Raw genomic sequence first — 19,917 nt, forward strand, 5'->3', positions numbered from 1 at the left:
AGTTATTGCACCAAACGCTCTTAAAGGGATAGTTCACTTTGAAATTAATTTTTGGTATGTTTTAGCTTACCTCAAGGGCATCCAAGTTTCAAGGGCATCCATCTTTGTTTCCGCAGTAGTTTCAATTGTGATATTTTTAGGTCAAACCGTTCTTGTCTGTCAGTCATATAATGCAGGTCTATGGTCACCACCTCAAAGAGCAGCACAGAGAAGTCCAAATTAAACATGATTTAATGACTCGTAAATGTAAGTACACATTGATGGGCTTAGACACGAAACGAGCGGTTTGTGTGAGAAAACGAACAGTATTTATATCGGTTTTACCTCTTGTAAACACAGCCACGTCCAAGTGATCTGAGGGCGCCGGCGCTTCGGTCTGTGCGTTACAAGAGGTAAAAACGATATAAATACTGTTCGTTTTCTCACACAAACCGCTCGTTTCGTGTCTTAGGCCATCAAAGTGTACTTACATTTACGAGTCATTAAATCATGTTTAATTTGGACTTCTCTGTGCTGCTCTTTGAGGTGGTGACCATAGACCTGCATTATATGACTGACAGACAAGAACGGTTTGACCTAAAAATATCAAAATTGAAACTACTGCGGAAACAAAGACACCGACATCTTGGATGCCCTTGAGGTAAGCTAAAACACACCAAAAATTAATTTCAAAGTGAACTATCCCTTTAAGAGCGTTTGGTGCAATAACTCTTAATTGTCCCTGTAAAAAGAGCATTTAAAGTGACCGACGACTAACTGCAGCGCTTCTAGGGTGGATTCTGATTGGCTGTCATTTTTAAAGTGATTCCAATGATGTAATTCCTCTGTGCCGTTATCGTTATAGTTCCTTTACTATTCTTTTACATTCAGAATTATTTTTCAAACTACAAACAACAACACATGCTGTGTTTTCCAGCACTAATATCTAAACATATTAAAATAAAGATACTTTTACTGGAGAAGCAAAAAGATATTCAGATAGTCTTGCTTTCTGAAAAATGTATCAAAATGAAGTCATGCATAAAACAAGAACACATATCTGCACTGGAGTCGGAGAAATAAACATAATTTACAGGGAAAACAGGATTATTTTTCTGACTCCATTGGCAGATGTTCTTGTTTCAAGACTAAACTCAATTAATTTTCATTAAAGCTCCAGTCCGTAACTTTTCCTCTTTGTCGCCATCTCTCTGTTCGAAATCTGTAACTGCAGTGATTCGCGGAATTATCATCTTTACGTGGGTTGTAAATCGTCATGAAACAGCGCGGATGAACACAGTGCTTTGAGGCGAGTGCTGCTGTCAGTCACCGCGCTGTGTGGATATACTGTCATACAGAATCACAGATTAACTTTTTGAAAGTTTGACCAACATAAGAAAATGTCTTCTGAACAAGTAAGTAACATCCATTTTTGTTCTGACCAACTAAGGGGGAGAAAGCATTCGACATGATAAGCTTCGTTAGATTTAATCAACGCGATTTACAGCAACCGTGCAAATTATAGCCTACTTTGTTCTCAAATTGTTCATGTTAACAACATCAGCATTGCGTGACTAATGTTAAATTTAATGTGTTTTATGGTTACCTGTGTAGTTCAGAATTCATATTCTCCATAATAGCAAAACGAGAAAGGCACAACAAAGGAAACTCCATAACTGTGTGAATTAAGAAAACGTACTGTTACACGATTGAACTATTGAAATGTCTTACTTGTTCAGCAGAAAAAAGCCGTCTCTTCTTCCGTTTCGAACCCCTTCAAAACACGGAGTTCACGCACTTTTCAAAAGCCCCGCCGATGTTTAAATCCTTGTGTTCGCATGAGACGGTTTCTTTCTCTTTCTCTAGCCACCTTAAATCCGAAGTACGAAGTCTTTTGGGTTTTATAACTGCTGAATCTCCAGTTGACACTGATGATTGTTGTTTGGATCTTTCTGGATGCCGTAAGTTTAATAATGTAAAGTGCTGCGAGAAAAGCCTATACATCTAAACATCTCGTCACGCGCAGTATAGCCGGCTAGCCGAAACTCCTTCTTTATGTGTACGGGTGTGACGTCATGACGCAAAGACATGCTCGAATCTCCCGCGGAAACCCACCAGTACCACTGGAATTAAAATCATTATTACAAGCTAACCGTTTTGAATCTAGCTATGGCAAGCAGATAGTTTTGACCACTGGCAGAATAAGTTTTTTTTAATATAATTATTTTGGATTATTTTTAACTTAAAGTTACGGACTGGAGCTTTAAACAAGACTTAATATCTTCAGTCATTGTTCTTCTCCAGTAAATGCATCTTGATTTAAGAATGTTTAGACGTTAGTGCTGGGAAACGGACAGAAACACTGAAGAAGAACATCATCTTTTGCGCCCGACTCATGCATACCCAATAGTGTTTTAAAACTAAACCATTTTTCCGTGTCCACGTGCAAAAGCGCATTGCAGAAAGGACATTGCTTTAATATTTTATTCTATTTACAGCACAATATAAACCTGGAGCGGATATAACACACTCGACGAGTCCAGAATCTGAGGAAACCTGCGAGATCCTGAGCGTGACCTTCAAACGCTCGAGTCCCAAAGGTCATCCGGACACATCTCCAGCGTCACCGCACACACACACAGATATCCAGCACACACACACACGAGTAAACACACTGCTTTTTATGCTTTAATGAAAGAGACGGTGCATAGGAGCGTACAGTTCTGTCCATATCTCCAGTGGAACAATTCATAAGGAGGAAAGCAACGGTGTCTAACGTAAACCAGGCTAAACGCGATAATACAGTGTACACAACTTCCTGAAAGCGTACTTTAATTCATGAAAATTAAAATCACTTCATAAGCGATGGGTTGGCTCCTCCGAGAGTCTGCGAACGGCGAGTTCACAGCAGGCCACCAAGGTATGGATAAAGTGCTTCTCTTAACGTGACATTAAATAATTAAAGCAAAAGAAAACATCACATAATCAGAGCGAAATAAGAAAATGGAGGACAGGAGATATATTCCTTCAAGGGGACAGAAAACTAGAGAGAGAAAGAGACTGTGAAGCGACGGACAATCTGACATACTGCATGTGTAAGACCTACATGATGCAAAAGGGAATTTCACATTTTCATAATCTGAAGAACAGACACAGTAAGACTTGTCGTTTAGTATCATAACACGGATATTTGACGGTCCGTGGCGTCCTATGAGGACAGTCAGTCATCAGAAACAGCAGCAGCGTGATCTTACAGGATTATTTCGAGGCCAGTCACCGGTCGAGTGTTTTTTTGTGTGAATAAATACATTCGGATTTAGTGTCAAGCTACTTGTTCTAATATAATGTCCTACAAAACAAACAAAGGAAAGATGGAGAGACAAACGAAGAGGAGATGGGGGAATTGTTCGCTCCGAGATGTTCCCAGGTTCTCCTCGTGGCCCCTCAAACTCAGCCCGCTCATCACAGGGCAGACCTCTTCTTCCAGCAGTCGCGTGTGTGAGGAGAAGCACCTTCCCTCGCGGTCTCCGTGGCTAATGAAGGCGCTCTCCGTGCCGGGAGGATCCCACATACTGAGCGCCTGCAGACCCCTGAATAACAGCCAGTCCTCTGCCGTCCACGCCCTCTACAGAGAGAACACACACAACTGAAACAAATATACCTGGAACTCATCCATTCGGTATTGACAAAAACATATGCAATAAATTAAAACAATATTAGTGTGCACGGTGTTTCTGAGTATCACGATAACAAGCTCACATCAAACCACTGAGAGGATGTTTTACGTAAAGAGCTTACAATGTATTTACTGTGAATGATGATGCATAAAAAACAAGCATAAAAATGCATGCATAAAGCATAGATGCATGCATAAAAACACATTAATAAAAATCCATAAATGATGCACAAAATGCATTAATAAAAATACATGCACTAAAATGCATGATGCATAAAATGCATGAATAAAATCCATAAATGATGCATAAAATTGCATAAATGTATACATAATGCATACATAAAAATACATATATGATGCGTAAAAATATATATATGATTAATAAAAATGCATAAAAATGTATAAATGCATAAACAATTCATAAATGATGCATAGAAATGCATACATGATGATGCATAAAAAATGCATGCAAAAAATGCCTAAATATGCACAAAAAAAAAAAAATAAAAAAAAATTTCTATAGCGTTTTATATAATACAGATTGTTTCAAAGCAGCTTCACAGTAATAAACAGGAAAAATAACGACACAATAATGCAAACTTCATCAAATATAAGACAAATTACAAATAAAAAGCTTGAGTGAGGTTTGGACCCACGGGCGTATAGTCATGCACAGCACAGTGTAGATGTGTCTAAATATGGCTGCAGGGAAACTCAGGATTCCAAACACTGGCAGTGGGAGCGGCTTGTGAACTTGAGCTAATATTGAACCAAGACAGCATCTGATCTCAATAAACATGAGGTGACCTAGCAATCTCCAGAGGAACTGAGGCCATGGGACCAAACCGGGAAGTTAAAGACGATTCTGAGATCAATAAATCACAAATTAAGCATGTTCAAGCCTCTTCAGGCTAATAGTGTTTTGAGACCATTGCTTCATGAAAAAAAAAGTCACGTACCCACCTTCATGTCATTTCAAACCGTATGACTGACTTTCTTCTGTGGAACACAAAAGGAGAAGTTTAGCCGTATGATCATGCTGCTCTTAATAACTAAAGCAGACTGGGAAAGGTTTACAGCGCCGATCAAAGTACAAAATCTCTCAAGACTCAAGTCAAACCATACGATAGTGCTTTCTGTCGGCTTATTGAAGTGCGCATGTGTGAAATGTGACAGGAACGCGTGTTCTTACTGTGGATTTAAGCGCATCCAGAGTCAAGACAGCGTTTTGCATATCGCAAACAGACTATTTTTGATCCAAAAAAGTATGAACATGCTCTTATAAGAAGTGGTACAGTAAATCCTGCATCTGTAACTGCATGAGAGGATAATATGAGCCGCTGACATGTTGCATTAATCTTCTTCGGTTTTTAATGCTTTATTTAACATCACAATCGATATAAATGAAATACTCTGAGTCAGATACGCAAATTATTACATTTTGACGCCAATACCGGCGGGAAATAACCTGATTCATTAATAAAGTCTTGTAAACGCGGTGTACTTGCGTTGTCGGTTCGCATGTAAGCCTGGATAACATGTTATTTCAATAAGCTGATATTTGTGAGTTACCAGCGCACTGGTGTGCATGTAAACATTTACCTTTGTGTTCCACAGAAAAAGAAGTCATCACTCAGACATAGAAAGACAAAAAATTGTGGGTTCATTTTCTTTTTTACACATACAAGGGTAACACTGCGTACCTGATGAGGCGAATACGTGGTAAACAAATGCAGACAGAAAAAATGAAATTAAGATATGCACAGTAAAAAAGCATCTCTAAAGAAACTAATATAAAGCCTCGGGGGAGATCTGATCCAGAGGTCGGACTGAGATTGGCACAAGTTTTTGAAACGGTTTGACTTACAGAGTCAAAGGTAGAAGTCTAAATTCATCAATCAGAAATTTTCTGTACTCATTATTCGGTCCACAAAGAGGCGGAACAGCCTGCTGTTTCACGGCTGAACAAGAAACGAGACAAGCAAAACACAAAACAGCAAACTACCGGAGAGGAGACGCAACAACGACAGACGCCCGAGTCGGTGAGCGCTGGTTCAGAGATCCATGCAACTCAGAGAAATACCGCAGACATTGGGCAAGGATGAAAAACTCACTATCACATGTGTCAAAACTGAAGTACCGGTATGCCCAGACAGCAACAGTGTCGGCCCAGATCCGGTACGCGTGGAATCCACATGATGTGGGCCGACACTATGTTGCTGTCTGGGTGCTTTGGGCTTAAAGGATTAGTCCACTTCAGAATTAAGATTTACTGATAATTTACTCTCCCCCACGTCACCCAAGATGTTCATGTCTTTCTTTCTTTCTCAGTGTGAAGGTCCAGATTTTTCATTTTTTGGGTGAACGATCCCTTTAAAGGATTAGTTCACTTCAGAATTAAAATTTCCTGATAATTTACTCTCCCTCACGTCATCCAAGATGTTCATGTCTTTCTTTCTTCAGTGGAAAAGAAATGAAGGTTTTTGAGGAACACACTCCAGGGTTTCTCCATATAGTGACTTCAATGGGGTCCAACGGGTCGAAGGTCCAGATGTGAGTTTCAGTGCAGCTTCAAAGTCTCGACACGATCCAGCCGAGGAATAAGAGTCTGATCTAGACAAACCAGCCGACATTTATAACAAAACTAAACATTTATATACTTTTAACCACTAATGCTGGTCTTGCTCTAGCTGTGATGCGACACACATTACGTAATCACGTTGAAAGGTGGGAAATGTAGGATAGTGTGGAAAAACGCCATCTCAATTTCTCCTCCAACTTCAAAATCGTCCGACATTGTTGTTTTACATTTTATTTTTTTGTAAATCCTGTTTGACTTAAGTCTCTGCACGTTTGCTTTGTAAACACTGGGTCTTTTCTTCCTCCTACGTCACGCTTGACCTTTCAACGTGATTACGTAATGTGTGTCGCATCACAGCTAGTGCAAGACCAGCATTAGTGGTTAAAAGTATACAAATGTGTATTTTGTTATAAATGTGGGCTGGTTTGTCTAGATCAGACTCTTATTCCTCGGCTGGATCGTGTCGAGACTCTGAAGCTGCACTGAAACTCACATCTGGACCTTCGACCCGTTGGACCCCATTGAAGTCACTATATGGAGAAACATCCTGGAATGTTTTCAACGGAAGAAAGAAAGACATGAACATCTTGGATGACGTGGGGGAGAATAAATTATCAGGAAATTTTAATTCTGAAGTGAACTACTCCTTTAGAGGGATCGTTCACCCAAAAATGAAAAATCTCTCATAAATTACTAACCCTCATGTCGTTCCAAACCCATAAGACTTTCGTTCATCAACACAATTGGATTTATCTAAGGATCTCTTTATGAATGTTTTGAAGTGTCAGAGTTTTGGGTGAATAGAGGGACAGAAATCTCTCAGATTTCATTAAAAATATCTTCATTTGTGTTCCGAAGATGAACGGGGTTGGAAAGACATGAGGGTGAGTCATTAATGCGTGAATTTTCTTTTTTGGGCGAACAATCCCTTTAAGAGTGCAATGAGGAGCACAGAAAGACTCACCTAAGTTTCGCAGTGAGACAGTAGAGATGTGATTTCGGCGCTCATGTGTCCCACCGCCTTGGCGGCCTCCATGATGGCGCGACGGTACATCCCTTTCTTTTTGCGGTTGAAGCGTAACCTGAAGAATTCGCGGAACGGCGACAGTTTGGCAAACGAGAGTTGGGAGGTGGTGGGAGAACCGAACCAGGACACTTTAGCTTCAGGCCAAGGAGCATCAACCTCTCCTTCTTCTCTACGAGAACCGCTAATACTGAGTATCCGAGCAGGCCACCACGGGAATCCGTGAATCTTTCCCCAAACAACATCACCTACTGTCACGGCGTGACCTTCTTCGGTCACGCACTTAGTCATGCTGCGAGTGTGCAGTCGCACGGTTAGAGGCGGAACAGTCTTGCTTTCCCCTTGAGAAGACGACGATACGGAGATGTCGTCGCCCGGAGCCAGATCGCAGAGTTCTGGCGACGTCCCATCCGAGCTAAACGACTTGGACTCGTCTAGACTGTCGCTACTGCACACGGAGAGGCTCGAAGAATCCGCTTTCCTCTTCCGGAAGTTAATGAGTAAAGTCAGGTCGCTGTGTCGATCGACCTCCTCGCCGGACCAAAGTTCAAGCGAGTTTTTCTCGGCACCATCCTCGGATTGAGAGTTGGGAACTCTTGGACTTCTTCTCCGGGAACCGCCGACAAGTTCTGCCTCGTACACGGACACTTGCTCTCCTCCGTCGGACCGGGATCTCAAGCGGATCTTGGGTGACGGGGACTCTGGACTTGCCAACTTTGGGAGCTTGAGTTTGGGAATGGAAATGGTAAGACCCGTTCGGATGGCGTCCATTTGCGGTTGCACAACTTTCTGGGATTCCTTGGAGGCGTCTCTTTGTCCATGCCCGTTCTGCAACAACTGTTTCGGACAGAAGGGTTTGACAGAGCCGTGAACTCTCGAGGGGATCTTTATTACTTCGCCTTTTCCTTGAGGAGTGCTATAGGAGATCTTAATTACAGGACTGTGGGGAATGATGTCCCCTACCGGAAACTTCTCGTCGTCTTTCTTGTCCTTTCGGAAGCGTTTGTTGTCAAAGACCATTGAGTCCTCTCTTCTCTTCGACTCTTTGTTGTTGTCCCCGTCGTCCTTTCTCTTGGCCGGAGTTGCTTTAGTGTCCTCGTCTTCTTGAGGCGCGTTTTCTTTTCTAGACGTCTTGGGCGCCGTTGGTCCATCTTTGCTGTCCTCGTCGCTGTTTAGTGTGTTTTTGCATTTCTCGCACAACACCTGCCGAGGTCTCAGTCGGATCGTGCTCATGGTCATCCTTCCAGGCTCTCGACTTCTTCTTTTCTTCCTCTTGATTGGACGAGGTGGTGGTTGAGGAACCCACTGGTTGTACGTGTGCCGGACCCAAACGGGTTGCGGGAAAGGAGCGCCCTCGAAGTACGGTGGGTACGTGGGCTGGCCCGGTTGTACCGGGACGGGTACGGGAGCAGGAGGAGCCATCGCTGGCTCCGTGTTCTCATCTTTTGGTCGCGGTGAAGGCGGACTAACGGGTTTGGAAGAAGCCTCTTCACTCGAGACTTCACAGTCCGGTCTCAGTAGGAGGCTCTCTTCTGATTTTCCAACAACGTCTGGAAGGCAAAACAGCCCAGTCCTACGGAAGAGAATCAAGAGGGAAACATAAGAGCCAAGCACTTTCACAGTAACAGAATCAGAGCAATGGAGGTTATTTATCCAGAAGGACTGCATTGTATTTGAGAATCACAATTTTTTTTTACATATTGTGGTGACATATTATGCCCCTTTTCACAAGATGTAATATAAATCTATAGTGTCCCCAGAATGTGTCGGCTCAAAATACCACCTAGATAATTTATTATAGCTTGTCAAATTTGCCCCTTTTTGGGTGTGAGCAAAGACTGGGCATTGTGTGTGTCCCTTTAAATTAGGGATGTCCCGATCCGATACTCAGGATCGGTATCGGCTCCGATACTGCCATTTTTGCGGGATCGGGTATCGATCAGACATCGATCAGACGAGGCCGATCCAAATCCGATATTGTGGGTATACTATTATGTGTTATTGTTAAGCCCCACAAAAGGCACAAAAACATTCTAAAGTACCATAACGTTTTCTTGCACTCTATTATAAGTGTTCTGAAGCCATTATGTGAGAGAGAAATTAATATTTAAGTCATTAAATTCAAGATCACGTAAACTTTTCCCTCTCGCGGCTGTCAGTCATTCTCCATTCAGCATTCAAACAGCGCGTCGCGTTCGGTTACAGTCAATGATGAAACTATCTTCAAGATGATTCAATGTTAATACTATTGTACTTGATCTGTAAGATAAAGGTCTATGTTTTCGCATATAACAACTTTATCTTGCTGGACTTTATTGCTGTAACTCAATCGGGTTACTCTCTACCGGGTGTCGGACGCTGTCGGTTTGATCCATAGGGTTTGATCACAACACTAGAGTCAGAGCACTATAATTGTTCTTCACACGCACAGTAACTAAAATTTAAAACTGTTAAAAGAAAAGGCTCAATAAACGATTGCATAGATAGATACTGTATAATACACTGTCCATCAATATGTATCTCCGTTGTGCTTTGAACTTTTCAAAGCGGACTCGACGCGCTGCGTGCTGTAACTCCACGTGGCTTCAAGCGCATCATTCTCCGCTCGGGATGCGCATACGCGCTTTGTGCCGCACTGTATTGAAGCCTTTCATATCATAATGCAGTGACGCAATTAAAGCTTATTAACATTAATAATTATTAATGTTGCTGCCTCATTAAATAGCTGTGCAATACACTTAAAACATGTCTCAATTTTATAGCAGATTTAGCTATATCTAAAATAATTATCTTTTTCATTTTTGTTACCCTTGTTTTTCATGAATGTATTTTACAACAATAAGAAGAGCAATGTGTATTATCCACTAATAGATTATGATCATATATTTTGGGGATTTGTTGTTTATCTTTATAATGAAGCTGTCTGTATTAAGTAGATTGTGTTTAACACACACAAGAGTGATAATCAGTTTAACACAGTTATAGAAATTCTACTTGATTTAAAAAACAAAAACTGTACTGGTATTTACAATGTAGAATGCTGCTGTTTAAATTGTTTTAACTTTAAACCTGTTGGTAGCTAGCTAGCTTTAAGTACTGAAGTATCTGTATTTTCTTTCATTTATATATTTCTTTATTTTTTTGTAGTGTTTGAATAAAGGGTGGCAATCTTTCATAATCAACTGTTGTTGTGGACTATATAGGAGGTATATTTTAGGTGGCTAATTGAGAAAATTGCTATATTTTTTATTAGTTTAAGAATAAAATAAAAATATCGGATTAATATCGGTATCGGCAAAAGCCAAAGCTGCGGCATCGGTATCGGAAGTGAAAAAGTGGTATCGGGACATCCCTACTTTAAATGCAAATGACCTTCTGCTCCGCCTCCGTTCAGAAGAGGGCGGAGCCTTTACACGAGCTTCAGAGACTCCGGCAGTAACAACACAGGCCAATCTCACTCATCCAGAATGATATGTCCCCTTTAAAATAGAGATCACGAATCCCCCACGATTGTGAATAGACAACTAAACAAAATAACATGTAATTTACTAGAGATTCTGATAAAATGTTAATTGCTGCAGTCTATTTAAAAAACATTGTATTCATTTGCATTAATTTAAAAAAAAAAAATCAGGTGGAGTGAATGATTTAATGACTCATAAAGACTTCACTTGTTTCGTTACTGGTGAATCAGTAACAATTCAACGACAATTACTTTTTTAACATGTCGCCACCTACTGGTGTAACAATGTAACTGATCATCTTCATTTGAAGTGCCAAGTTACTTATAAAAGGTGATTTTCTCTATTTTGATCGCTACCGTAGACATCAGTGTTTGTATCCAAAACTATAAACTTTTATCCAGTATTTCTGTGACGATTTGAATTGGATGAGCACTAAAATACTACGCAAACTAAACGAAACTTATAAAATGAGCTGAAAAAAAATACATTTTATTTCAGATAATGTTTATTTTATTTCAAGTAAGGAAATGTGGGTTTTGGTTTTAGTTTTTACAATAATAATCCTGCTACGATGGTGCAGAAAACCCCACTTACATCACCATTAAATGTCCTTATATTTAACACTCTCTTATCACAACGCTGCAAAACATTTAAACGCTCATGAACTGAAATGCACGATTAAGCATTTCTAATGGCAAGCTGACTCTTGACTGGAAAAACTAGTTGCAGTTCGTGCAACGAAACCACACCTATGTTTTCATAATCTTTTAAACACCACAGATATAATCTGATATGTCAAAACTCTTAATAATGCTGCATTATTCTTAGAAACTGCAATGCTTGGAATTTAAAAGTAGTAGCAAATACATTTCAATAACACAAAATAGTACAAGTTTAGGACAACCATTATTATTCGTATTGTGATAGCACGGCAAGACATGGAGATTTGCTTTACGTTGCAAACGAAAATGATAAAATGACCTGAAATAAAATAATTTTATTTCAGATAATGTTTAGTTTTCTGGTTTTAGTTTACAATAATAATCCTGCAACGATGGCGCAGAAAAAACACTTATATCACCTTTAAATGTCCTTATTTTTAACACTCTTATCACAATTTTGACATGATTAAGCATTTCTAATGGAAAGCTGACTCTTGACTGGAAAAACTAGATAGTGAAGCAGACATATCGTGCAAAAACACAAAACAGTCACATTTCAATAACACAAAATACAATTTTAGGACAACCATTGTGATAATAATTAAGCAAGACACGGAGATTTGGTTTACGTTGCATATTTGCATGTAGCAAAACAACTACTACGTATAAATGCATGAGCAGTTGTGTGAGATTGAGCCAGTGGTTTCAGTGATCACACTGGAGTCTTGAGTCTGTGAAAGATGCAGCCAAAGCAAAAGCGCTGTCAGAAACCACAGACAAAGAGACCAACGGGTCGGGCCGGATCCCCCTCCACCTCGCTGCACAAAAACAATCCCATAAACCACCGGGGACGCAGGGAGAGGGCCAAGAGAGTCGGCTGTTTTCACACGCAGCCCTGAAATCTGATTGTCCCGGGATTATTAATTAAATCGTAGAAGGAAATCCTGTGGGTGACAGAGGCAGAAGCCCTCGGGCAATAAACACCGATCATTTGAGATGTTTGAGGAAAAATAAAACGCCCACGCCTAAAGCAACAATAACTACAGCGTCTAGTGTCAGGGTCCGGAGTAAGACTGAATAATACTTATACACACACATATATATATATATATATTATATATATAGCAGGGATGATGAACGACCAGATGCTATTTAAACACAGTTCAGGATGTAATACTAGCTGACTGCATACTGTACACTGCTTACTATTTACTGACATAGGCGAATGATTCTACGATAAACGCTTCAAACTGTAGTATACTAAAGAAAATAGTGTAGAAACTAGTGCTGGGCAACAATTAATCACATCCAAAATAAAAGTTTGTGTTTACATAATATGTGTGTGTACTGTGTATAATTTTGTATACACACATGCATGTATAAGAAATATTTGCATGTATATATAATTTATATTATATAGAAATATAAATATTTAATATAAATCACACATTTTTCTTAAATATATACATGAATGTGTGTGTATTTATATATACACAATTATACACAGTACACACACACATATATTATGCAAACAAAAACTTTTATTGATCACGATTAATCGTTGCACAGCACTAGTAGAAACTATTTCACACATAAATACATAAAAACCGGCAAGTAACACATTGAATTAAACATGAAAGTTTGAAATTGTGTTTTCTTCTAAAATGCACTCCAATCGTCTTTGTTTTATTTGCAACTTCCAAAACTCATTTTGTACGTTGTATTATTATTTTCAGCTTATTTGGTAACACGTTACAATGAGGTCCTACTGATTAACATTAGTTAATGCATTAACTAAACAATGAGAAAAGTATTTTTACAGCATTAAATAGCCTTTGTTAATGTCATACTGTTCATGTTCATTAACTAACTTTAGATCTTTAAAATGCATTAGTAAATGTTGAAAATAACATTAACTAATATTAATAAATGCTGGTCATTGTTGGTTCATGTTACCTATTCTGCAAAAATGTGTAGTTTAATTAAAAACTACATAGAAAATAAAGGCAGTTGCAATTACTTTCAGTTCATTCGTCACACTGGAAAGCAAAGGTTGAGCGCAGTGCATTGTGGGACACGGTGTGCTCTGTAGTGTGCTCAGCAAGTGCACTAGATCATCTGAGTGTGAGTATGTATGAGTATATGATATTCTGAGAATATTGCCAAACGTCCGAGGACGGAGTGAATGAGTGATGATGATTCACTGAAAGCTTCCCAGCAGGACGTGATTCACGGTGACACAACGGGAACAAAGCAGTGACGCCGCATCTGAACATCCACTGAAACACAGGCTTTTATTCACAGCGATGCCATAGAAGAACCATTTCTGTTCCCCAAACCACCTTTCAGTGGTCAGTTCTTAAAATAAACATGTTTTTCTAAAGTGTGTCGAACATTTTAATAATCTAAAGAACATTTAGTGCAAGGGAACCATCAGTGCTAATAAAGAACCTTTATTTTTAAGAGTTTACAGGGGAGGAAAAGCACACATAGTACATAAAAAAGTATTAAAATGTACAGTTTTTAGATTAGAACTTGTAAAAAATAACAGGCCTACATAGGCGGAGCACATTTTATATCATACGCTGTCTAGTAAGTGTTTTGGAATAACCTGACAATTATAAACATTATTTTTCTGATGGGCTGCAGTTCTATAAAGGAAAAGCAATGTAAGATTCTCATGCAATGTGTCTATTAATACCTCACAGTATCTGTGTGACAGACGCACAATATCCACAATCACACACACAATAACCATCCACACAGGAATATAATGTGGAGAAGGTTCAATGACATCAATGTCAGATTATTCCACATCAAACCCATAGAATCTGAAACCAACACTGATGAAACATGGAATAAACCAATGCAGATTCAAAATCAAAGGCCTCATGATGAAAACCACATGCAAGTGTTACTTTAATCAAATTCCCCCAGTATCAAATGAATAAACACAATAGTTGACCTTTACACTGACTGTATATAACAATGCCATCTGACCCTCCATGGACAATAATGATTATTCGGACTCAATTAAACTGATCCTGAGTCATTATTCCCGATGACAGCGATGAATGTGCATGAAAACATAAATCAATGTTTCATGTGATGAAATGATACAAAGAAACAGCTTCAGCTACATGGCTAAAGCAGAGAGCAACCATCACACCATCACCATCTGAGACACTAAAAACACACAATCCGACACAAAACAGCGCTTTATCCACATCTAGTGTGTCTCATGATGAAGATGATGATGATGAAGATGGCTGCTGTTCTTCATTGTCTCTGCTCAAGGCCTGCCTGTGTTCTCCTGGCCTGCTCTTTAGGCCCGACATTATAAAGTGTGTGTTTTTCGCATGAAAACACAAAGAAAGGAGACTCACTTTCTGCTGCAGTCCAGTAAGATCCCGGTGTAGCTCTTCTCCCGGTAGACCAGCGTCACCACGAGCGTGTCGTTCACGATCTGTTCGACGGTCACCGGGATCCGGGAGCCGGCCCGCAGCTCCTCCGGCACGGCCTGCATGTTTCCTCGCTCGGGGTCCGGGTTTGGGTCGCTCGATCGCGGCCACCGGAGCCTCGGTCGCGTCGCGTCGCGTCGGCCTTCACTGCGATCCGTGCGCGCGCTCGGGAGGCTCCGTCAGGACGCGCAATGACGCCATCAACTCCACCGACGCGTTACAACGGGCCCGTTCGCGGTGACATCACCAGAGAAAGACGAGAACCACCGTCTGATCTGAGCGAACTACAGCCACACACACACACACACACACACACACACTGCACATAAGCCTACAATGTTCTGGACATACAGGTAAACTCACCTAGTAGATCACATGGCACATACAACACAATATATAAACACACACACACACACACACATATAGCTACACTTTTGTTTGGTGCGATTAATTTATTTGACAGCCCTATATATATCAAAATATAGCCTATATTAATTTCCTGTTTACGTAAGAGTTTTTTGCAAGTCTCTTGTTTAATACTTCCCCTGTAGTCAATCATTGTATCCCTTAAAACTCATCTTTGATCACCAAAATTACATATTTAAAAAAAATCTTCATGTCTTAAAATATCTTGAATGTAACTCGACACCCTTGCCTCATTTAGTATGCGCGGTTCTATGAATATGCAAATGAGCCCCGCCTCCACTCACTCCCTCAGCTCAGAGATCCACTGGTTGACGATCACACGTTGATCTGATTGGTTACAAGCTCGTTTGTGACGTCAGAAACACCAGCGATTTCAAACCGTGTTTTTGAGACTGTCTTTGGTTCACTGCAGTTTTAAGGAGGAAATACTCAGCAATGCTGTCGACTTATGAACTTACACATGGTGTGTCTTAAAGCAGATTAAAAACACCACATAGACACATAAACAACATTAAACGCTGGAGTTTCACCACAGGGGGACTTTAAACATACAATCTATATTCATATTAACAGCGAATATAAATGCCCAAACTCATCCTATATGTTTGTTTATTACATAATAAAACTCTGTTATGATGTATTTTCATATGCATTTTCATTTCCACGTACAGTAAAGTGCTTGTCAGCCAGAAAACTTCCGAGATGAGTTTAAATTATGTGTTTTATTAAAATGATCAAGCTTAGTTGCTGATTTTACTGCATTTTATTTCTTCTTCCCATTGACCATAAACCACATGAATTATGAGCATGCAAAACGGTTTATTCTTTTCAATACGATATTTAGATATTAGATATTTAGATATATCTGATTTGAAGATGTTTATGCAAATCAGTTCTTACCAGTTTCATAGATATTCATAAGACTGGTGTTGTTTATTATTTATTCACATACTTGTTAAACAACAATAGAAAGTCAGTCATAACTAACAGTTTTACAGACACAGAGTGAGATTACACATCACAGTCTACACACATTACCTAACAATACATGAAACACGACAGAGATATGGCGAGTGGAGGTTTTTATGTATTGTTTTTATATTATAAAACCCTCTAATAAAGAAAACAAATACTTTGCTTTGGGACGTTTCATTCATCCCTCTCAAAGTCTCCAAATATATTACAAGTTCCTCTTTAAAAAACATTCATCTGGAAAAATGTGCAGTTGTGTATGTACTAGAACTGGCGCTGAAGCCTTCGTGATGCAGTTCTGTGATTATAAAGCGTATAAAAACAATCCAGTGATGAAACGAACGCCTGAAACTCTCTCAGCTTTACTGAACACACTGAGTTTAGTGACTCTCAGGGAAGGGACATATTTCCTCGGTTTCCCACAACACTGATCCGTCAGGCCTGTAACACGTGCTGTGGAGATGAAGATGAGGATGATGAGGATGGCGATGAAGATGAACAGTGAGGATGATGATGAGGATGATGATTAAGATTGTGATGAAGATGGTGATGATTATGATGATGATGAAGATGAGGATGAAGATGGTGATAATGATGAAGATGATGAAGATGAGGATGGTGATGATGAAATAAATACAGGAACATATACATAAATAAAACAGTAATACAGTCATCACGAGAGTGATGAAGATGAGGATGATGAACAGTGATGAAGATGAAGATGATCAACAATGAGGATGATGAAGATGAGGATGATGAACAGTGAGGATGATGATGGTGATGATGAAGATGAGGATGATGATGGTGATAATGATGAAGATGATGATGGTGATAATGATGAAGATGAGGATGGTGATGATGAAGATGATGAAGATGAGGATGGTGATGATGATTAAATAAATACAGGAATGTATACATAACAGTCATCATGAGAGTGACACTTGATCGGGTGCTTAACTGTCATAAAATAATAAGATGAAAAAATACTTTTTTACTTGACTTTAGAATGTGATTACATTAGGTTTATGGAAGCCTAAACCTCACTTTGTATGTGATGTTGTTCTAGAACTCACGGAAGAATAATGGAATAAAAAATTGCATCTATCTCACAATTTGACTTTTTCTCTCACAATTGCAAAGTTTATATCTCACATTTCTGAATGATTGAAGAATAAGGGTTAGAATTGTGAGATAAAAGGTTGTATTAATATGATGGGAAAGTAAAGCTGAAGGCTGTGAGTTACTCCACTAACCACACGATGTCAGTACACACACACACACACACACACTTGCTCCTGAACTCCATCGATCACGTGACTCTGCATTAGTGGACCCAGAGCATGAGAACAGCCTCACACACATCTGCAAACACTGGGTCACGTGTTCCTCTCACACACACTGCATGAAGCCTGTTGCTCTTAGTGTTGTGAGTTGTTGTATGCAATGCTGTGATGTTAAACTGCGTTCTGGTAATGTGCACTGATAGTTTGACAGAACACAACAATAAGAGCCATTTATACATAATAAATACATTTATATGATATTTAAAGGGTTCATTTCATGCAACATTTTATTATAATTAATTTTCCCCTGAAGGAATTTATTTTTATTTTTCATGAGCGTTTTGGATAAATGCGTAGAGTCTGTGTTCACATCACATGTGTTTCTCTGACAGACGAAGGGAAAGATGTGAACCTGGTCTCTTCTTCTTCCAGATCTGTCCTGTGTTCTCTGATCGCTTAGCAGACGCTGGACTCTAACACACACACACACACACACACACACACATGAAGAACACCAGTACATCATCTCCTTCCTCTTGTTTTACAGCACAAATATATGAACATTCTCACATCAAGACACATTTACTAAAATGTACATTCAAATGCATCAAAAATGCAGAGACTTCTTTGTGTGATCGTGATTATTGAGCAGAAAAGCTCTGACAGCTAAGAGAAGTCATTTAGCTCGGTTTGCATGTGAAATAGATAAAGAGGAAAAGACTAATAATCTAAATAATAAACACAATCTGCTCTGCATAGTGAGTTCTTCTCAGAACACGATCAATAACTCTCTCTGGATATGAGGAGTCTTCTTCACTAGATCAGGAACATCTTTTTTTTGTCTTGTTTTGCAACAATAATCTAAACATCCATAAATCCAGATGCATTCGCTCGACAAGAAAAACCACACGTCAAGATTAGTGTGTTTTAGACCAAATACTTTCAGTTTTTCTACTTTAAAATGTCATGTTTAATTCAAAGTGTTGTAACTTGCAGTTTCTTTGTAATTATACGTGAAATGTGGCGATTTCGAACAATGTAAGGTCTAAAAATATCTGATCTGGGATATTGTTTACATTTAATTATGGTCATAAGGTTCAGATGTTTGGAATAAAATTAAATGACTAAATTATTAAAAATAAATCAAATTAAACCTAAATGAAAATATTTACAGAACAACTAATAAAAATGACAAAAGTGCATAAAATTACTCAAATTTAAAATTAAATTTATTGTTTAAAATTAATTATGGACATAAGGTTCAGATGTTTTGAACAAAATTAAATTTCTAAATAAATAAAATTAAACCTAAAATATTTTACAGAAAAACTAATAAAAATGACATAATAATGACAAGTGCATAACAAAATTACTCAAATTTAAAATGATTTATTTATATAATTATGATGATGGAAATAAGGTACAGACATTTGGAACAAAATTAAAACTAAAAATAAATAAATTAAAGCTAAATTGAAATATTCAAAAGTACAAAAAACTAATAAAAGAACTGACAAAAAAACACAAAATTACTCAAATTTAAAACAAAAACTGATAATGTAAGTATATAAAAATAAAAGTGATTTATAAATGCTATAATAGTATATAAATAACAGTAATTAGTTCATTAAATTGAATCCTTATACCAAATTAAAACAGGGAACAATTCTGATGTAAAATAAAAGAAGGATCTTATTTCTCAGATGTGTAATAATCCTGGCGTTGTTCTCTACAGATATTGACGGACTGCTTCTGTTAAAAGCATCTGTAAACGAGTGTGTTTATTATGTCTTGTTTTCTGGGGAAATAAATAAAAATGAAGTGAGTTTTTGCTCAAAAAAAAACAAAAAGATCTGCCAATGGAGTGAGAAAAATAATCCTGTTTCTGTTTGGATTAAGATTATTTTTCTTACGCCATAGCCAGACAAGAGAGGATTAAAGGAGAAGGAAGATTATGATTATTTACTGTAGAGTTATAGGCCGCGTCGCACAGTTCGGAAGCGGTTGACATGACACTAAACCAGTGATCTGGCAGAGGCAGCCATGATGAACAGCTGAGGTACGGTGGCTCCTGAGGACCAAACTACAGCAGGACTCACGGAAGAACAAATCAAGCAAGAAGAAGAGTTTCTGCAGTGTAACACGGATGAGTGACTCACAACACTCCTGCAGATCTCAGGTGTGTGTGTGTGTGTGTGTGTGTGTGTGTGTCAGTACCTGCTTCTGGAGTGTGTGTGTGTGATTCATTCCTCTCCATCAGGATGATCCTGTGCCGAAGCTCCTGGAAGATCTGGATATCGGGATCATCTTCCTCACACACATCCAGACTGGAGAAACACAGCTTCTCCACCTCTGATTCTGCACACACACACACACACACACACACACA

The 19,917-nt window shown here is 38.9% G+C and overlaps 1 protein-coding gene across 1 annotated transcript; it reads right to left on the reverse strand.

Moving 5' to 3' along the window:
* Nucleotides 1-2,653: 2,653 nt before the first annotated feature.
* On the reverse strand, nucleotides 2,654-15,122 carry pwwp2b (PWWP domain containing 2B). Its single transcript, XM_056257722.1, has 3 exons — nucleotides 14,773-15,122; nucleotides 7,201-8,833; nucleotides 2,654-3,604 (listed from the first exon to the last, which is right to left on the reverse strand). The coding sequence occupies exons 1-2, from the start codon at nucleotides 14,910-14,912 to the stop codon at nucleotides 7,201-7,203; spliced, it is 1,773 nt and encodes a 590-aa protein (XP_056113697.1). The 5' UTR covers nucleotides 14,913-15,122; the 3' UTR covers nucleotides 2,654-3,604.
* Between the last annotated feature and the right edge of the window lie 4,795 nt (nucleotides 15,123-19,917).

Source organism: Rhinichthys klamathensis, unplaced genomic scaffold (assembly GCF_029890125.1).
Source record: "Rhinichthys klamathensis goyatoka isolate OS25496 unplaced genomic scaffold, OSU_Roscu_1.1 h1tg000142l_1, whole genome shotgun sequence".
NCBI lineage: Eukaryota > Metazoa > Chordata > Actinopteri > Cypriniformes > Leuciscidae > Rhinichthys > Rhinichthys klamathensis.

Excerpts from the sequence above, each read along its gene's own strand:
- pwwp2b (XM_056257722.1), bottom strand. The coding sequence starts at position 14,912 with ATGCAGGCCGTGCCGGAGGAGCTGCGGGCCGGCTCCCGGATCCCGGTG. Across the intron at positions 8,834-14,772 it reads TTACTGGACTGCAGCAGAAA|GACTGGGCTGTTTTGCCTTC; the intron begins GTGAGTCTCCTT and ends TCTCTTCCGTAG.